The sequence below is a fragment of the Buteo buteo genome, chromosome Z, assembly GCF_964188355.1.
Source record: "Buteo buteo chromosome Z, bButBut1.hap1.1, whole genome shotgun sequence".
NCBI classification, from domain to species: domain Eukaryota; kingdom Metazoa; phylum Chordata; class Aves; order Accipitriformes; family Accipitridae; genus Buteo; species Buteo buteo.
In genome coordinates, this window is record NC_134204.1 from 67,606,025 (window position 1) to 67,627,743 (window position 21,719).

General features: G+C 39.0%; 1 protein-coding gene across 1 annotated transcript in view; it reads right to left on the reverse strand.

The window, feature by feature from the left end:
- Positions 1 to 1,022: 1,022 nt before the first annotated feature.
- ZNF475 (zinc finger protein 475) overlaps positions 1,023 to 21,719 on the reverse strand; it is a 30,783-nt gene continuing 10,086 nt past the window's right edge. The window contains exons 4-6 of the mRNA XM_075019979.1: positions 13,429 to 14,344; positions 5,497 to 5,677; positions 1,023 to 2,066 (exon numbers count right to left, since the gene is read on the reverse strand). Coding sequence (XP_074876080.1) covers positions 1,915 to 2,066; positions 5,497 to 5,677; positions 13,429 to 13,929 — 834 coding nt within the window. The 5' untranslated portion in view covers positions 13,930 to 14,344 and the 3' untranslated portion in view covers positions 1,023 to 1,914. The remainder of the gene's footprint in view (positions 2,067 to 5,496; positions 5,678 to 13,428; positions 14,345 to 21,719) is intronic.

Below are 21,719 nucleotides of genomic sequence, written 5' to 3' on the forward strand. Positions count from 1 at the left end.
ATCCTCCAATTACCAAGCTGCTTGTCAGTGGGCCAGCACTTAATGTGACTTGCAACAGACTCCAGGGTCTTGCAGTGTATGTTGCCTGCCAGCAGCTCCTAGGAGCCAGTCTAGTAATTACAAACCAAAGCCCTTCTTTCCTCAGGTCACATGCTTCCTCCTAGCCAAAAGGAGGAGGGATGGCACTGGTCCAACTCTACCAGCAATTCTCCTTACGTTGGAGACACTAACAAGGACCGATCTGCAGGGTTTACACAGCTTTGCACTGTAGAACAGAAACTGAACCTTTGACTCCTGAAGATATCTATCTTCAGACAATACAATTCTCATTCTGAAGATGAAAGGGCTGCTGAGGTGCCAGTGATTGTTTTGGAAATTATTTTCACCAAAGAATGCTGGTACCTCTCCCAGTCTGAATTAACTGCCTGCCAGGGCTAGAGCCAGGAGCGTTCCTCTAATAACAGTACATGATATTACTTCTTACTTCACTTATGCCACAAATCACACAGCTTGATAGCTTGGAAGAGAGAAGTTGCTGGTACCCGTACTTCATTTTAGTGTGTATGAAGACATCCACTTCATCTGATTTGTAAGTACAATAGTAAGTGTGAATGCTCTGAGAAAAGTCATGTCGGTCACACAGTATGTAACAGCCAGCTCCAGGCCTAAAGCCTGAAGGTGAAAACATACATGAGGTACAGTTTCTTTCATGATATCAGGAAGCCTATATTGCTGGTTAACAACTTGTATTGGATTTTGTCATAACTTTTGAATAACCTCACTGATTACTTAATAAAACTCTTCAGAGTAAGTAAAAGAATAATAAAAAGTGCTCTCTGCTGTGCCTTGTTAGAGTGAGTATTACTTCCTTCATGAGTTTAACACATTCACTGATGTGTTTTGGCACTGATTCTGCTATGTAACATAACAGCATTTTTCAAAACAGCACATTTAAACACCTTCCCCACTGCTTTCTTGTATAATAGCTACCCTTCTTGCCCATACTGGCACTCTATTACAGTCACATTTGGCACAGAGGGCAGGTGGTATTTTATTCCAGTCATCTAACACACCATGCTTGTTTTGTCTTGACATAAAAATATGGGTTTTTTTACCAAGTTCATAACAAAAAGGTGCTCCTCTGACTTATAAAATTTTTGGCATGATCAGTTTATTGAGCTGAGGATAAATCACATGGTCAGTATCATTCTTAGGCAAGAAATGCTCCAAGAAAAGGGCACTTTTGGGGTGTTTTCTAAAAACAGCCAGTCTCTGCTTCCACCCCATGGCTGGATCCCTTTATAAGGAAATGTTTCACTTCTAGTAGTCAAGGGCTTCATGAGCTGCACTGTCCCACAAGGATGTGAACACTGGAGTGCTCCATGGATTTAAGCTCTTGAGTGGGAGTCAATGAATAGTCTTGTGCCAAAAAATCCCAATAGAACAAACTCAAAGGAGCTACTTGGTTTCTTTGATTAGTCAAGTTCAGCTGGAGGTCCTTACAGTAACTAGATAAGTCTTAGGTAGAAGGGAAACAAAATTTTTAAAGAATTAATTTTCCTAATCAACATCACTCTGGCTTTGCTTCCACTGAGATTTCAAGATGCTATCTGAATGACAGAAATGAGGAGGTATTTTTGCTACTGCTAGGCTGAAAAAAAAAATCACCATATTTGACCTTACACTAGCCACTTTCAGTAGACACTTCTGATTTTGCTCTGGAGGCTTCTGGATCACGTGATCTGACAACACATTACAGTTTTGATGCCCATGGCTCTCCAGCTGGATTTTATTTCTCTCATGGTTTGGCTGAAGGGTATGGGTGCATGTGTGTGTATTCATGCACACACATACACACACGTGTATGTGTGTGTAAGCATGCATGCATATGTACGTATGTGTGTTACAACCACTTCACGTTGCAGGTTTCGGTTTACAGGACAGCTGGTGGACGATCAGTCTGTCTGGAAGAAAAGTACGCCCACAAACATCACATGGAACTAGCTGGTTCTGGGCACTGATCCAGGCAGCCTCATTTAAAGAATCAAGATCATAGAAACCTTTGGCTGGAAAATTAAAAAAAGAAAGTATCAGCTTTCATTCTGGAGACCCACATTCAACTCTTTATGGAAAATATTTTCAGGAAATACCTGTTGACTGAGCCTTTCAGTTTAACCAAACCATATTGCTTTTGCAAATGAAAAAGAAAGAAAAGAAAGAAGCAAAAGAGTAAAAAATATATAAAAAGACTCTGCTTTTTGTCCCAGGGGTTGAATTAAATTAACTTCAAAAACTGACTCATTTTGTATTGTATGAGAGTACAGAGAAAACATCATGCTCTGTGTTACGATATGCATTCTCAGCTAATTATTAACATCTTTACATACATACTATTATCAGCAAATTTCACTTTTTGGCTTTACTTCAAGTTCTGTTTAATGAGCATGTGTTATCTGACCATGGCAATGGGCAGGAGGCATATCATACTTCAGAATATGCTTTTTGTACTGCTCTGGACAAGGGGCCCAATTTTATTTCTGTTGAAGTCTATGCAAGTTTTGCCAATAAGTGGAGTAAATCTTAGGTAAGCCTAAAACCTTACAGACAAAACCTACAGCTCTTTTAAGCCACAGCTTCCAGTGAGGTCATTGCACTGATGCATCCATTGTCATCTAAACACTAACCCAGTCTTACCCTCAGTTATTTTCCACTGTGGGAAGAGTGACTGCTCTGAAAGCTTAGGAGCGTTCTTCAAACACTCACATCAGATGTATTTTCAAGATTTTATTTGAGTATGAAAAAAATTTTGTTTACTATCAACTTGAAATGGACTTTCACATATTGTTGTTTCAAAATGATTTCCAAAAAGGCCAGGTAGTTGCTTAATACCTGGATTTAGATCTTAAGAGTTTTCATTTAGCATGCAGAAAAAAATCTACATGGCTCAATTTGAATATGTATTTGCTCTACCCTTCTCAAAAGGTATGACAATACAGAAAAAGACTTAAGAACTGGTACTGTCTTTGAACTGTTAGCAGCAGATGATTTTTAAAAGAAAAGGATTTTTGCATTTAAAAATATTCCATGGTTTCTGTCATTGGCACATGATAGAGCTCTTCATTAAAGACCCATACAGTTTTAATACGATTCATATCCAATGGTTCACATAACCACAATAAGCCTTAGATCTCTTAATATGCCTGTTCCTAATGTTCTTTTTGTTAGAAGAGCAACCAAGTAGTGTTTCTTTTCTTGGCTGAGACAAATATCCCCTTTGCTTGCAGGAAATGAATGTGTATTTTCTGTACTTTGGAAAGTTTATGGAATATATAAAAAAAAAGAGAGAGAGATGACTTTCTCCTTGCAGGCATGTGTTAGGCATTCCACAAACAAAACACTGTGTAATCAGGGCAGTGGTTGTCTTCCTGTAACACTTGAGTTTTCAGAAAAAGATTTATGTAAGTTATAAAAAGTTTTATGTAAGCAGTTAATATTTCTGAGCTTTTTTTGAACATTGCCTGTTCCATTCAACAACAGGGGTAATCCCTCCTCCCTAAGTTGAGAAACTGTGAGACATGCAGTACGTGTATGTGGTCTCAAGGTCAGTTATAGCATTTACCAGATGATCAAGAGTAAGTCTTACGGAAAAAGAACAACACTGAGATTATTTTCTCGAAGCCAGGAGCATGAGGCAACTGCAGGGGGAACAACAATTTTAGCTCAAGCTACAGAACTGATCAGACTTGCAGCAGCAGGCATTTAGGGACAGATGCTGGAAGCAGGTCAGTGTCCTCTGGGGAACTGTGGGCACACATCACCTCATAGGAGATGTGCGGCGCCTGATATGACTCATTGCATAAATGAGACAATTTTCTGATTCATATCTGGGAGCCTTCTGCTGGATTGTTCTCTCAAAGAGTGGTTGTGTTTCTGCTTTCACTCCTTCAAAATAAGAATAATGTATTTCAAAATAACCTGATTTGTCCTTTTGCATCCTCCTCTTTCAGATGGAATTCTCATTTTCTCCATCTTTTTTACCACACAACATGTAATAATTAAAAAGAGCTTAACAACAAAAAGATCAAATACAACGAAAATGTCTTTTGAACCTATCTTTTACTGCAGATTCAACTCTGCTGCTTGGCATCTGTTAACCAAGTCCTGATTTGATATTATTTGAGCTGCGATTATTATTATTTTGAACAGCTGTTTAGTGTTCTCAGTCATCCTGCTCTCTTCTGTGTGTGTCTTCTGGGGACATATTTCTTTGTACTGCTGTAAACTGATCTAGTGTATGACTCTTTCACAGTGAGTTGTAGGAGAATTTGTCTACTTTTCCAGACATTAGGGGAAGCTGCAGGAAATTATGGGGAATATAAAAAAAAAGTGGGTGAATTAACTGCCTGTGAGCAAGTGGTCCAAACTTGGCCCATAGTAGCTCAGACCAGCTGGCAGGGCCAGGGAAAGCATTCAGCTGAAATGGTGAAAGAAGTTTATGTCGGAATGGGGAAGTCCTGGGAGCAGCTTCCAGGCAAAGCACAGATAAGATTTCCTTTTGGTCCTACAGTGAGCACACACCCCTGGGATACATAAGGGAGCCCAGCTCTGTCGGGTGCTGGGGATCATCAATTTTCATTGATTTGAAGAAGTGGGATCTAGGCATCTTACAGAACAGAACCCACAGCACAAATACACATAATTGGCAGAAATAAAATGTTTATTTTATACTGCATATATTTTTTCCCCACTGTGTTTATATTTTAATGTCTCACAAAGACAGCTTCTAACATGTAAATAAAAAGGGACCAATAACATCCCCTGGATGTTCTTTGTAGAAGATACTGCATTTTTATCTATAAATATATTTTAATAAAACCTTGAAACTACAGTATATGTTATAGGTAGGTTTTAAAAATAGCTTATTTTGTACCAGCCATCTTGTATCCAGTATTATATTTCTTATTTTACCACAGAACTCCTACTTTCGAGGCCACTCGCTGTTTACCACTGCTAAGTGCTAGTGTCAGGCTTTTTTTATAACTGACGCTATAGGTGTAAAACCTGGCTGAAGTATCTATGCCTTTGTTGCCTGAAGGGTATTTTATTTTAATGACTCTATGTGTCAAGATTGCACATTATCCTTGGATGCTTTTGCCCATTTTAAAATATGCCTTTCTACAGCATTGAACATTGTCAAAAGGTACCAATGTAGCTGTGAAGCAGGTTGCTAATCTTTTTCTGTTTTGATTCAGAACATACTGACATATAAAGAGGACTGTCCCAGGAGGCATGTCCCAGAAGGCAACAACTACTCTTACTTCATGGATGCAGCTCAAAAAGAGAGCAGGATACTTAACAGAAAGCTTAAAAGAAGCCATGATGGCTACCTTCTCTTCAGAGTAAAATGGAGAAAAAAGTACTTGCAAACCATTAAGCTACTGCTTAAAATCCTTTTTTTTTTCTTCCTTCCATTTCCTCATTTTGTCTGTAGCTTACCTTGTATGGGACTGACTTCAGGCTTTTTGGGCTCTGGCCTTTTCAAGTGCTTGGGTAGCATGTCATTCTCCCGGTGCCAGTTTTTCAGGCATTGTGGCTCATGGATACTAATAGATTTTGTTCCATACTTACGGCCACATATGTAACAAATCACTGCTCGTGGCTGTTTTATCACTTGTGCCTGCAAATAACAATTGTGAAGAAGAATAAATATTGGGTTTGACAATAATTTTGAATCAAAACAACTTTGGATGAAAACAATCATGTAGATTAAGACACCAATTCATATCTGTGAAATCAGTGTAACTGTTTCTATCAGTTTGTTTTGTCTGGATTAAGTCTGAAGCTTGTAAGAGATATTGCCTCATTAACTGGCCACCTGGAGCAGATAGGTTCCTTCTGCAGATACAGGACTGAAAATCCATGTATGTCACTTAATTAATACTTAGCGATGTAGGTTTTAGCTCTTTTATTTTCACACCATCAAGTTCATGGAAATGCTGAGTCTTCATGTGCAGAAACAGCTACTCTGCTTGATCAGGTTGCTGCAGATGGCGTCCGTCTTAAATGTTGAGACCTTTTTTTATCTACAAACAGAAGTAACATGGAAAAGAGCAACAAAAGCTTCCTCAGCTGAGCTGCTGATGTCTAATGCAGTTGCAGAAAGACCCCATCTTCAGGCAGAACACAGCTAAAGTGCTGTGTCCAGCCTTAGCATCTCTTCTAAGTTGACAGTGGGGGCAGCTGTCACAACCGTGTCATTGTGGTCCCTAACCCTGTGTTAGTTCTGCCGTAGATCAGTCAGCTGGTGGAATTCTTGGTCCTGAAGGATTAAAACCGATTTAGGATATTTCAGGATAGGAGGGCAAAATAGGAATTGTTGCTTGTTTTTCCTGAAGGCCTCAGTGTGAACTCTGCCAGTGACTGCAGTGAGGGCAGAACTGGACTCTAAGCAAGTCATTGTTTCTCCACTGCAGATCTGCTTTTGTTCACAGAGAAAAACAGCTCAACAGAAGAAAAAAACCCTCAACCCCAAGCCCCACAAATACATATTCGAAGCTTGAAAAATATATAATTACTGTGGTATTGCAGATTATGGACTCGACTGTGTCCTTAGGCACGTCCTGAGCTAAGGCGTGGTGTCAGTACCAGCCCTGCTCCAAGAGTAGTGTAAAAACGTACTGCAGAGACAGCATTTTGAGGCACACTGATGGGTCTCACAACTGCCAGTGCTTCCTGCACTCCTGACTGTGGAATACTAGTAAGAGACGAGCTATTCCCTGCCCTCCTAAAGGTAGAGGGGCAGCCATGCCAGACCAAACACAGGAAGCCTTTCTCATTCAAACAAGGGAGGTGGGGATTTCATTTTTTCCTCTGCTGCTGTGTAAGACAAAGCGTAACCTGTTCCAGTATTTATGACTCTCTCTGTCAGCCCATCAGTGTATTCAAGAAATTCTGGGCAGCTCTTCTCACATTTATGCTACAGTCTGAAAATGTCATTAGTGAACAATCTGCATAAGCTTTCTTTCCTGTATCACACATGTAAACTCAATTACATGAAGAAATACTACTCTACAAAGTGTATTTTTGCTGGGAAAAGTTGGACTTCATCTGGAAAGTTCTCACAGTGAATTGAAATACCACTTTTCCAAAGACAGTCTTTCCAAGGACATTTTCGTCCTCTTAACTTTCAAATGGAATTTTCTTAGCCATCTTTGATAACAAGGTATTTTTTTTTATATATATATTTATATATATACATATATAGATATATAAACTTCTCTTCCTAGTCCTAGCTGAATATAGCAACAGCTGTTTTAAGAATGGCCTCTAATTTTTCATTATCAATTTTCACCTACTTCTTTACTTCAGCTCTTGAGCTAGACCTTGTCTGAATTGGAGATAAGACTCTGGGTCCAGATACAGAGTCTTTTGAAGGGAGTGTATGTTTCTTGGTAGGCTCTGGAGAGCTTTAGATAAGGATACTATAGTCTAAACCCTTCAGGACAGGGAACTCATTTCAGTGTGCATGCTTGTTACGAGTATGCTTATAGCATTTTTAGAAATGGTTTTCTAAAAAAATGCTAGGTATAAAAACATTGGGAACACATATTCCTCTCTAGTTGTCATTAACTAGGTTCCTGCCATTCATACAAATGAAAATCATGCTTACTTAGCCTGCAGTGTCACAATCATTGCCACTGTATGGGGCACTATAACAAAAACAAATGTATAGCTTCAAGGGGACTTAAAGTCCTGATATAAGACAGATGAAAAATCACTTAAAAATTAAATACTCCCAATAAATTTAAAGACACACAGAAATACCATTGTTAAAATCAAATAGTTTTTTGTCTTAAAAATATTTCCCTAGTGAATGGAGATAATCTTTTATCACTGACTGCTTTATTCAAATCCCTTACACTTGTTCTAAAGTCATTGTGATGTCCTTCTACTGAACAGCTGCCAGAGACCTGCAAGACAGAAATTAGTGATCTCCATCCAGTGCAATCTGCACTTCCACAGTTCTGAGATGGTCTTTTTGGTAGTCTCACCTGAAAACCTAAGACTTAATAAGCAGTACTGTGATCACTCCAGATCCTGACAGAGCATTTGTAGGCTGAGTTTGTATTGCAACTGAGCAAATCCAGTCCTCCAGCTAAATAGAGGATTCTTTTTTCCAAAGTTATCAACTGGGATTGATTCATAACTAAATCCTATTCAGTGAACAAAATGTTTAAGAAATCTGTTCAAGTAGAAATGTCTCTGGTTTGTAACTTCCACAATTAAAAATTCTACAGAAACAATAGCAGAGACCAGAATTAATTAAAAGGAATCAGGTCACTCTAAGGATGGAATTATTTTTTCCAGAAATGTAGTGAGTTTGAACCATCACCACACATCAAATTATATACACAAATCCTTCTCTGCAAATATGCACATGTTAAAAACCCGAAAAATAAAACCTGAAGGAGAATATTCTTACAATTGGTAGTAACATCTCTTTTATTGCTTAACTGTGGAATCTGAGGTATGATAAGCTTTATTTGGAATTTCTATGGCTGATGATATTTATCCTTCATTTCTTTTTCTCTTCAGAGTGTGCCTACCCCAAATGTCACATCTGGAGGCCTGCAGTTTGAAACTAAACTATTTTTGGAATCACCACAATTTTCCAACCCAAACTACTCACAGGCCAGTGGCTAGGCTGTCTGCTCACTGCTTTGTTTTTCACTTTTAAAAAGGGTTGTAGGGAAGGTCTGTTCCTGAGGATATGTGTTGTTATAAAAATACCTACAAATACCTAACAGTGCAGTTAGGCTTTCCTTTGGTGTCTCAGTATTTTCTTTTTTCTCCAAGACTGCTAAGTATGTCTGTGTGACCATGAATGAAGTTATTTAGCTCAGAGGTCTATGCAACTATGTATTTTCAATAGACCTGACATTACTTGAGGTTAGCCCCAGGCTGCTGTTATGGTGTTACGTGAGGTCAAATCCTCCCATACTGCACAAAGCTTTTAATTTCTTCTTAAGTACACCCAATAAGACTGACTCCCAAACTCCCCTCCATAAATATTTATCATCCAGGACTGCACACACCCTTGCCTTTCTTATTTGTTTAATTATCCATGTATTTTAATGGGAGGAGAGGAGGCCTCCTGCTCCAGGCCAGAGCTCTCATCACAGGCTTGAATTGCCCAAGGTACAGAGGTTCAGGAAAAGATTGGTACAAACACTAGCAAGAGCATCATGTTGTATGAAGACAGCCCTTTCCACACATTCCTCTCTGGAAAGTAAGAGGCATTTTGCATAAGGGACAGGGACAAGCTGTGACGTGGCTTTCATGACCATCCAAAGGTGCATTTCACAGCCTTCTGGAGTGCTTTCAGCCAGTGCCCCGACACAACAGCAGACTCACGTTAGGACTGGTCATATGCCTGTGTATGAAGTTTCCTTGAACAGCAAGGTAATTCTTTCAGGTGATGCAGGTAGTTAAAGATTTTACTCCACTGGAAGCACTAGAATATCCCATTTTACTCCTGATGTGCTATCTTTTAAAAGAAATACATCAGTATAATGAACATGGCATCTGTGTAAAAGCAGAAAGGCAAGAAGTTCGATCATTCCCAATGATAATACTCAGTAAGTTTCATTCAAACCTTCCATTCACTGTCCAATCTCCTCTAACTTTCTATATTTGCAAATATACTTGTCAATATTCTCCTTAGATGCTCAAAACTGCTGCAACTGAGGGAATTATCATTGACTTCCTGCCTTCATTAGAATTACACAGCATCTGAAGTTTTCATTTTACCAAGTGACTAGATGACTTTATGCTACAGCAAGATACAACATCAACATTTTGTTGTTCCACAAGTGTTCAAGACTTGTGCTGTGTTAAAATGCATTACAATACAGTAAAGGAAGATCACTGAAATCTTATTTTTAGGTAGTTAACTTGATAAGAAGAAAACAGCAGATGGCAGCACCAGATGCTAGTGACACGTCTGATAGGATTTTAGTATCGGTGTTATCTGCTGTCAAAAAAACTGTAATGCATACCCATAGCAAGTCATTAATACTCACTTACATGTAGCAGACATTTTGGTCTATGAAAGAATAAAAAACACACTCTGCTCTAGTGCAAGTCTGAGTTTCAGTAGTTCCAGACATCACTTCCATTGTCTGGGCTATCACTGCAGAATCCATAACAGAATTTCTGAGCTGATGTGATCCTTGAGAGTCTCTCAAGCACAGGCTGTTGTTTGTTTTACATAGCCAGACATGATTAACTCAGATGTGTTCATGCATTCTGAAAGCATGGGCAGTTAGTGGAAGAAATGGCTTATGGAGGCTGTTGATTCTCCAGCTCTAAAGGCATTTAATGCTAAACTGAGTGTTTGTCAGTGATGATACTGGTCTAATTGATCCTGCACTTGCTAAGGGAGAGAGAGCTCTAAGACAGACGCTTGCAGGCAAAAGCGCTTGCAGTTTTAAAGTTACAATGCCCTTCACATGGTGTACCACTAAATCAGTCAGATCTTTATTTTTAAAATGAGGAAAATCCAGCTTTTTAATTTAGGACATCTTTCATTGCATAAATTAATTTGACAGTAGCATTACAGTTGTTAAATACATTTACATAAGGGTTGGGATTTTTTTCAGTTATTCTTTCCCTCTGATGTTTTGCTGAATCAGGACTTTAAACAGATGCTTAAATAATTCACTGTCACAGTGAGTAGGTCTGTTAAGTGAGACATGGACTGCCCAAAAGCTTTCCTGCCAGTACCAAAGCAGATTGCCATTTCACTCCACTGTTGGTATTTTTTAACAGAATTAATAAGCAGCCAAGTAACTGGTGAGGTGAGCAAAATTAAAACTGTATGTTGGAAGAAAATGAAGACTGGAGAGGACACCCAGACCTTGTCCTTGTTCATAGTGAATCTGCAGTCCTGTGAGCTTAGTGTTTTTCAACATCCTCCAATGTGCGGACCCTTCAAAACTTTCCACTGGAAGTGGAGACCCTCACACAGAGAATTTAAACCTATGGAAAAGAGGTTTTCTTTGACCACTTCTTAGGTGCAGTCTGCCAATCCTGAACAGCCCCTGGGATCCACAGGATATTTCTTTCACTCTTTCCATTCCTATCTCTGCCTTTAATGCATACCTCTGTACAAAAGGACAGCTCTAAAAATAATAAAATAAAGGACCTCAGAGAGGTAAAATCCATCATCCCTTCCTGAATGTCATCGTTAATAATAAAGTCCTTCAGAGTCAATTACAAACTGCAAGCTGTACAGCCTTATTAGTTCTGCTGCAGCTGATGAACTGTAACTGCTTGGAAGTAAATGAGGAAACCTGTTGTTCACACAGAAGGAAGAACAGATTTGAACATATTACATTCTGGCTCTGCAGAACTTACAGAAGTAAAAAGTGATAATAATGTTGTTGTTCAACAAGTCAGCAGATGTGACTGAATCCACACAGGGAGCAGATATGTTGTGCAAGAGGGCAACATTTTTACAGAGTCACTCTCATGCCAAACCACACTCTAAACTTGTTTTTTTACAACTTTATAACTATAGACATACCCTCCTGCCCCCCGTTTTTTGCTAAACATATAGAATTCTGTGTGATGGACAAAACTCTTTGCTTCACACCCATGCCTTTCATTAAACAATCACCTTTACAGCAATGCCAGTTCTTTGGAAAATGGCAAAAAGTAGTGTAACACAACAAGAACATCTCCTTTCCTATAGCTATAGATGCACCTGTGCAGCACTTTGAACTATTTGTGGGTTATTTGAAATTTGCTGATAAAAGACCTGAGGAGTGGACCTAATTTGCCAATATCTATCAATTAGTGGCCTCAAATAGCATACTATAAAAATGCCTCACATTGTCTTTATTCTCATGTTTGTTAGGGTAATGTTATTATCTCCATTTTATTCAGCAGTTGGAAAAGTGAAATACAGCAGGCTTTGACTTTTAAAACATTTTTAGAAATGCTTTGCATAGCACTGCATTCCTTTGATGACTGAGAAAGCTAAATCCCATTTTCAAAAGTAATGTAGGCAATAGGATTCTAACCTCCATTAAAAAAAAAAAAAAAAAAGCCTTTTATTTTAGACACTGGGCCTAAATTTAGACTTCCATCCTTTTACAAAAGTCCTGGCCAAAACACAGCTTTGCAGAAACAAATGCAGAAAAAATATGCCATTTTCCAAAACTTTGTGTAGCTTTTGGATAATGTGAATCAGCTTCTTTATTCTTGGATCTTGAATCAAATTCAGTGGAAAGAAATGTGCAGTCTTATTTATTTTGTTGTTATTATACTCTGAGTTGCTGCCTTTGAACATGCAGTCCTCAGTAAACTCAAGTTCCATGCCAAGGTTATGAATAACAGTAAAAAATTAAAATCACTGGAGTGCTTACAGGATAACGAAATGCTGTATTTCATGTTACCTAAATAAAAATACCTAATACCTGCTAAAACATATAACATTCAAAGCTTGCCTAAGGTGCTCAACAGAATTTCCTATGGAACTACTGCATGCAGTGCTCCCTTTTGGGGACATAATTCTCACAGGACCACAGAATATGAGAACCCAACTACTCCCTTTCAACAGGAAACCCAAAAGAAATAGGAATAAGTAGTTTCCCTTACGCACACTTGTCCTGGTTTCAGCTGGGATAGAGTTAATTATCTTCCTAGTAGCTGGTACAGTGCTATGTTTTCAGTTCAGTTTGAGAAGAATGTTGATAACACACGGATGTTTTCAGTTGTTGCTAAGTAATATTTAGTCTAAGTCAAGGATATTTCAGCTTCTCATGGCCAGCCAGCGAGAAAGCTGGAGGGGCAGAAGAAGTTGGCACAGGACACAGCCAGGGCACCTGACCCAAACTGGCCAACAGTGTATTCCATACCATGGGACGTCACATCTAGTGTATAAACTGGGGGGAGTGGGGGCGGAGGATTACCACTTGGGGTTTAACTGGGCGTCGATTAGTGGGGGGGTAAGCAATTGCACTGTGCATCATTTGTACATTCCAATCCTTTTATTATTACTGCTGTCATTTTATTAGTGTTTTCATTATCATTATTAGTTTCTTCTTTTCTGTTCTATTAAACCATTCTTATCTTAACCCATGAGTTTTACGTCTTTTCCTGATTTTCTCCCCCATCCCACTGGGTGGGGGGCAAGTGAGTGTGTGGCTGCGTGGTGCTTAGTTGCTGGCTGGGGTTAAAGCACAACAACACTGTATTCCCCTTTCCTTTGCCTACTATTCAGCAGAGAAACATTTGCATGGAGCCAAATGATCCTTCTGAAGGAAAGTGATTTTAAATCTGGTGGGAACCCAGTCTCCCCTGGAGTGCCTAGCATCAAAATACATCCACACCCTTTCACACAGCACGTGTTTAGCATTTTACCTTGTCTAATACAGCTGGTGCAGCCCCGCTCTTTCCTTGATGGGCCTTTGAAGGATCATCATTTGCTGAGTCACAGCCAGAGCTTGGGCCTTTACCAGATTTATGGGGGATAGAGCTTGACAGCCCCACACTGCTGCCACCTCCTCTGCAACAATTTTGGTGCACAATGAGACGGTCAGGAAGAAAGGTTCGGCCACAGTTTCCACAGGGCAGGAGCTGGGCTTGAGCACTCTGATAAGCTGCTTTATTTTCAGTAAGCGTACAGGAACCACCAGTAAGGACCTCAGGTTTCCTGGGCTCCACTCTTCTGAGATGCCTTGGTAGCTGATCATTTTCAATACGCCACTTCTTTAGGCACTGGGGCTCATGTATAGAAATAGACTCTGACCCAAATTCTCTGCCACAGATATAGCATACCCTGAAGCAAGGTCTTCTTGGTGGGATGACGGGCAGATTCAGTGGCGTCAGAGACATATTTGAAGAGTCTGACCGTTTTGACATTACTGCAGTGCCTGGTCACCTTTTCTGGGATCCAACTTCTAGAGGCACTACTTGGGCAAAATTCTGGGAAGATCTGACACTTTAGATGGTGAAACCTTCTCTGATGGCAAGATTCTAGAGACACTAACAGATGCCTCTCCAGCACTTGGCAGAGTGTTACAGGCTTTGTTCACATTCTTTTTCTTGACATTTGTTTCCATGAAGGGTACAACATTTCAAGATACTTCTCTCTCTCCTACACATAAAGGGCTTGGGAAAGTCTGTTATTCAGCATGATGCTCCATCTTCTTAATCCAGTTTCATGGACTGGAATATACTAGGGATTTCAAAGCTGGAAAACTGCGCCTATTGGCCATTTCAGTAGGGAAACAGGGTTTCTGTGTATTTTTGTTTTGCCTTTTGGTCTTACATGATCCTGAAATAAATTAAATCAGTACATATTAATAAGCACCATCTCTCTGGTTAAGATTACCAACCAGTGGTTTATCACAAGGATCAGTTTACGTTACTACTCTGTTATATTTTTAAATAACAGGCAAATAACACAAAATATATCCTACTCCTAATGATCAGCTGAACAATGTAAATCTGAAATTCTAGTCCCAGAGGGTGTAAATTCATGAAAGACATGAAAAAAGATGGGTTTGCACAAACTGAAGCTTCTGAAATACATGGGGTTTTAAGTACAATCAATATGCTTTATTTTCAATTATTGACAGAACTGGTATTTCTGACACAGTCTTTAATTTCTAAGCCATTTATGTTAACAGTTAAACAAAATTTCCCTGTCTGAAGAGAAATGAAAATAAGTCCCTTAGTAGAGGGATGTTAATGTCCAATCTCCAAAGCGACATTCAGCAACGAAAACGTTCCCAGTCTGTAGGTTGAAGGAAATTATTAGGCCTCTTTAATCAGCACTTGTGAGGTGGTATCTCAAATTCTTTGAGCAGTCTTGATTCTCCCAGTACAGGAGAGAGATTAATAAAATGGAGCAAGTTTATCAATAAGGGCTACAGAGATGCTTTGGGGGCTGAAGCACATGCCATATGAGGAGAAGCTAAGGTCACTGTGTTTGTTTAGTCTAAAGAAGACAATGCTAAACATATTTCAGTTTTTCAATTTGCAGTCTATCACAGTATACACACAACATTGTGTTATATCACTTAAATGTTCATTTCTCACACAGACAAATCTTTTGTGCTGGCCCTCCAAGGATCGGCAAATAAAATTCAGACTGTAAGCATGTTACGGCAGATGCTATGTTTTAGTGCAAGAATACAGAATAACAGGCTAGCTTTAGTCATAAGGAAGCAAGAGGTTGCATAGACAGGCGACTGCCAAAGACAGCAAGGTCACCATTGTCTACTTCATCTATAATAGAAGAAACAGCTGATTATTGCTTATTTTGCCTCCAAGGATAGGGTCAAGGCATTATGGCCACTGCTCTGGGGTTGGCAGCTCTTCCTTTGACTTAAGAGTCACTTTGCCCTTACTGAATATTCCAAACTTTATCTCAACCTTGCCAAACTTTTAGGGAGTTCCTAACTCCCAAACTTATGTACCCAGAGATCCCACTGACTCATCTCAGGTCACTTTCTCTGCTGCCACCAACCAACCTGGATTTGCTCTGAACTACTCTTTGTCATGTCACCTTGGGAGACTTTGCTCCCACTCAACAGCCTTTTCACCCTTACCACACCCACCTCTGAACCCAGGGGCTGAGTTCTACTACACCCAAGGGCAAGGACACAGTTTTGTCATTACCCTTGAGGTGACAAACTTAAACTTTGTCTTTGCCACTGAGAAGCACTAAGCTGATTCTAGTCTGTCATAAATATTCTAGGGGATACCTTCAGGACATGGGTAACAGTGAAAAAACAAGTTGTCACCAGGTTCACATGATTAATCATCCTCTTGCCAGGCACACAAAGATGTTTAGATTGCTGTGTTCACCCTGCTTGCCTAAATATTCACAAAGTTGCATATTCCAGGGACACATGTGACATTTTCTCATTTTACAAAATCTCCTGTGAAGCTCAGATTTGTTTGTACACAAATTGGAAGATGTGAAGACCATCAGAGCCAATCTGTGATTTGTACTGGAACAAATCCCTGCAAACAAGTATGTTGCAGTTAGCTGTTAAAAATAAAATTCTTGAGGGACATTATACTTAGCACTCAAAGTTAACATCTCCTCTAAAACTCTATTAGATAACTGCAGTCTGTGGAAAAATATAGTAAAGTACAAGGCTGTAGCATCTTCCCATGGCTGAAGCTATCAGATAAGTGTATAATGTATGTTAAAGGATACACAAAACTGTAGCACTGGAATTTTTGTTTCAGATATCAAAAGAACTTTTTTTTCCCTGACTCCTACACAATGTATAATTGTGAAATATCCAGTGGAAAAGCATACTACAAACTAACAAAGAAACAAAGGTTACAAGCAGTTTGGACAGCAACAATTAATAATACCTGGGCAGCTAGCTGGCTTCAAACTGGTAATATCTCATTTTAAAGAAACAAGTTTTGCCCTGACCAGCAATGTTCCCTTAATGCAAAAAACTTTAACTGTGTAGAAAGTATTACAAAAGCTGTATGTGCAACAAACCCCAAAGCCTTTCCCTTGTTTTCCTTTTAGAAGGCCTAAATTTTCTGACCTTAACTTCACAGAAGGCTGATCACTTTGTACCACAACTTGCCACTGCAGGAGTTTGCCAGTGTTGACCAGGTCATGCATGTGATTCAGTTAGGTGAATGGTGCAATGGTATGTGAAATTTAAATTTGCAAACTAGCATTGAGGCTACTCTACTGCAAGGCCCTTTCAAAGACTGGGAGAGTTTCCAAGGAGGGTGGCCTGTTGAATGAATCCAAGTTGGGAAGTAGCCAAGCTCTTTAGGAGGACGAAGGGAGTGGAGAGCCAGGGAAACATTAAAGGGTCATGAAGGCAGGGAAGATAAGGGTTATTGGAGGGTCACAGGAAGGGAGCATCAGAAAGTTCAGCTACATTTCAGGAAACTTCTGAACTTTGCAAGGTCCTATTTACGTCCTATTTATTGATTTGTGTCAGAACGGTACTTTCTGCTACCTGAGAGGATTCTTAAAGCAACAGTGAACATCGAACTGCCTGCCACATGAAGAATGTTATGTGACTAAATCTGTTACTATTAAGAATGAATCAGTCAATAAATGATGCTATAAACAACCCATTAACAATATAACCTATTGTTGGATTTCCAAGCTTGCTATTGTAAATACTTCATAAGAGAATTATGCTTCCTTGTGGGGATTACACCATTTGGTCTACATTTATTCCTGCCAAGTTGACCGTTATTATTTGGAAACTTCCTATAAATTCAGTGTGAAATGAAAAGGCATATGAGGAGTTCAACTCTTCTTTTCTCAAGCTCAGTGGTAAAGATGTGGAAGTAAATCAGGATTGGGATTTAACATTTCAAAACATAAAACTGCCTTACTATTTTCTTTTAAAAATGTTGCAACATGTTATTTAATAAAGTGGGAAGGTACAGTTGATCATTGCATATAGCTGTGGGAAAACATTCCTCTCCTCTGCAGTTCCACTGAGTACAATACTTAAAAAACAATCTCATGAACTGCAGTGACAGGGTATTTGCAACTAATGGATGAGTTCAGTTTAATTAAAAGCAAATGAAATACTACGGCTGGTTCAGCATCAGGCCGAGAGCTTCACTTCACCTAAAATAGAACAGAATGATAAGAGTGCAAATAGCTCATTCCATCTCTTATCTTCTTGTCCTGAAGATGGAACTGGAACTCTTGCACAGTGTTTTTAAGCTTATCCTAACCAGAAATTGCAGCAATAGCATTATTATCCATGCTTCAGTAATGCTGCCATCTCTTAGCTGCCATGTGTGATTGAACCTATACAGGCAAGTGAAAACTTCTTCCCTGAAATGGCCTTCTTTATGTGTTCTTTCATGTCAGTGTTGGAACTTGGAAGTAAAGTTGACACATACGTTTCCTATTTCCTGTATGCAGCCCATTTCTGAAGAGTGACCCTCTCTGTTTTTCATCTCTCTTGATTCTCTCATGTAAACAATTCCTCAAACCCCATTATAAGGTCATTTTATAAGCCTGGATTCCTTGACCGAATTGAACAAAACATACTTGTGCTAGCTGGGGGATTAAATTGGCTGTTTCCAATGAATCCTCAACACTACTGCTTTTGACTTAGCTAGAATTCCACATGGAGACCTCCCAGCTGAAAAAAACAGAGTTTACCTTGTGGAAGAACACATTGCATGAAGCCTCCTGCTGCCAGGACACAACCATGCTTATTCAATGGACAAAATAAAGGAACAGTTGTGACAATTTGGAGAATGTGTTTATGTACAGTTTATGAATGTTGACTGGTATCACAGCCTCTCCATGTGCGGCTGAATCTCTGTAAACTCCATTTAAACTGTATGGCTAGCTTACTGTCACTGCTCCCATCTGCCAGCACAGAAAGGGACAAGATAAATCCTTGCACCAGATAAACACAAAGCTAAAACAAAGGTCAAAGAGCTCAAAGGAATACCCCTTAGACATGCTTGACTCCCTCTAAAGGCAGAGACAATTTTCTCATCGGGATTTAGGAGGGAGGACCATAAACAAGCAAAACAAATAGTGGGAACAACTGATTCCTTTACTATTTTTAAAACACTGCTCGATAAAGCTATGAAAAGGATTTATATGAAGTACTTGCTTGAGGTGGCAGTGGCTTACATCCAGGAGGCTCTTTGGAGAGTGCTTACAAAATCAAGACTTGTGTAACAGAGTTATGAGAATGTCTGTGTGGGTTGCTCTGCCTGAGGAAGTCTATGACAGGCCACAGAGATACATTAAGTGAAGGTGGAAACATATAGCTCCAAAATGGTGGTATCCAAATACAACACTCTTGTGGAAGCCCAGCTACAGATCAGGCTGTCAGTGTCAAAAAAGAATAAACTAATTTTAGCTTGCAAAAGACACCAATTAATCCAGTATCTTGGATTCAAGGGTTCCTGGCTGGGTAAGACTTTATTTATGCAAACCCCCACTTCACTCTGAGAAGTTTTGCCTTTGTTTGCTTGTAATACTATACTTGATGCTGTATACTCATTCTGCCTGTTCATCACTCAGTGCTTGAAGTCATAAATTTTCTGTTGGCGACATCACAGTCATTGTTAGGTGGATCATTTAATAAAGGTGATTCATGAAAGAAAAGTTATTGCAATTGTAATTCCTAACTTATTGTTACATAAATTATAGATGTCTCAAATAGCTTTAAATCAGAAGCAATAAGCAACAACTTCTTGCGTTACAATAGTACCCAGAGATCCTGGTTTCTCAATCTGGGTTGGACTGTGTATAAAGACAAAGGAGAACAACTCAGTCTAAGAGGACAAAAGATACAGAAAGAGAGAGATGAAGTGATCCGCTGAGCATAACATAGCAAGGCAGAAAGATAAGGAAGTTCATCCAGATTTTCCAGTGCCCCAACACTAGATCAATCCGGTCACAGAATTTTCTAGGTCTGATCCCTAACTTTATAGACAAGGTAAACGTAAGTCTTTTTTCCTCCCTTTTACTGGGTTTTCATTATATTTACAAATAAAAGAGGTGTCAAAAAGGACAAAACTGACATCCTGTGTTGACTGCCAAAAAGCCTTGCTTCAGGCTCTTTCCAAATGAAATGTTTTCTATGAGGCTTCCCACTACTCTTTAAGGGAAAGCAAATGAAATTAAACCAACATCTTAAGCTGTATTTTCTCTTGTGCTAAATGTTTTTTTGTACTGCTCAATTATAAATCATTTTAGATATCTGTTAAGAGAAAGTACTCAAATGTAAGTTGGACAAAAATACTGGATAATTTGTAGTATCTTACTGTTGGATCTGTTTTTCACTGAAAGATAAAAGGAAAAAACATTCTTATGTTTCCAAAAATATTTTTAGCAGATTAACCACACATTAAAAGCCTCACATTTTTCCAGCTCAGTACTGCTTTTTCTCCACGGTTCCTGGCTGGAGAAGTCTCCTTTGATTAGTCCTAAAGACTAACCTTTTCCTTCAGTCATGTGAAAAGAATAATCTATTATTTGATTAAACTTAAATAAAGACCACTGAGTTGTAGGAAATCCATAGTTTTCTACATCAGGATGCTTTATCTTGTCATAGCTGAGCACAATCCATGTTTTTATGCATCCTCCTATCATCTCAAGAAAGGATTTGCAAGCTCTGAACACACATATACTGGCATGTACCCCCACGTCTGGCAGCTTCAAGATTTTGTGAGTCTGTAAAATCTAACATCACAGCAGCCTGGCTTGAATGTCTTATGAGTAATGCACACTCAGAAACATCCAAGTATGAAGCTTGTTCCATCAGAGGATCAGCTGCACGTATAGCAGTACCTTCTCCCCCATACTATCTGGAGCCCAGAGGCTAGTGGTTACGCCTTTATTAAACATGGATGCGGCCAGCTAAAAAGACAAGGCAAAAATACTCAAACCCAAATATACCAGGTTAAAAAGCCATTGTTTTCTCATGTATACAAATGGTCTAGAACTGTCTGGGAATTTTCTAACAAACATTTTTCCCACTGTTTAAAGTGTCTGTTAGACAAAACTAAAACTTTCTTCAAAGATGTACTGCTATCAATTAGACAAGAATAAGAGAGAAATCACATGTGTGTGTGTGTGCGCGAGCGCACAAAGGTTCATTAGGATGTAAGAAAAGGAAAATATATAACCCTGAGGTTTCTATATGATTCTGATAAAGAACTATTTAAGGTGTTTGCTGTGATGAGACAATCAACCTGGGCAAAGGTTTTTGTAATTTTACTCTGACCTATTTAAATGCCCACATCTTTCTTTGGATCTGATTCTCTTCCTACCTAGAACTTTATGGGTCAGTCCAAAATTCACTGATGTCAATAGCAGTCACTGTATACTTGGCGTTTGAGGAGACCCTATGTATAATTATGCAGTAATTATTTTATTTAATTAACTTTATTTGATTTAAGTTTTTGCCAGTGTTGCCAGAGAATGGTAGAGACTGGTTCTAGTGACCTAGCAGTTCTTTTGCATTACTATGTCCTCCTCTGCCCAAACATAAGAAATAATTCCTTTGATTTGATTGAAAATATAACCTTATATGGAGGAATTATGACTGCTGCTAGGTAAAATATATGGAAAAAGTGAAACATTTTTAGTTGAAAAAACATAATTTGTCAGAATTCCAAAATTCAGAATTCTGGACCTGCTCCTGCAATGCCATTGTCTCTTAGATGTCCTTTATGCTCTATAAACAATGTTCTTGCTTTTCATATTGTACCGAGTGATGCATTACAACTTATCAGGGTGAAGATTACCTTAGTTTTATTCACATACAGTCATTTAACACACTCATCTCCTATTTTAAATGAACAATGTTATGGTGCCTCCACACTTACTCTTGTGCAAAAATCAGCATAGATGTATTCCCAGTTTGGGTGACACTGGGGATACTGCGCATCACATTCTTAAAGAAATCATCGTCAGTAACTGCAGTAGATCTGTGATATTTAACATTATGCAAATCATAGAGGGCATATCAGATATGCATCCAACAATAAATAGACTGGGTGTGTTCACGTTGCCCACAGCACAGGAGTATGAGAACAAGCAGACATTGAAGCAAGTAAGTTTACACAGCTCAAAGTAAGCTACATGTACTTCCTAGCTCAGGTGTCTTTGTTCAACATTTCCATTTCTGGGACTGATGTGTGCAGAATCTGGCCAATTC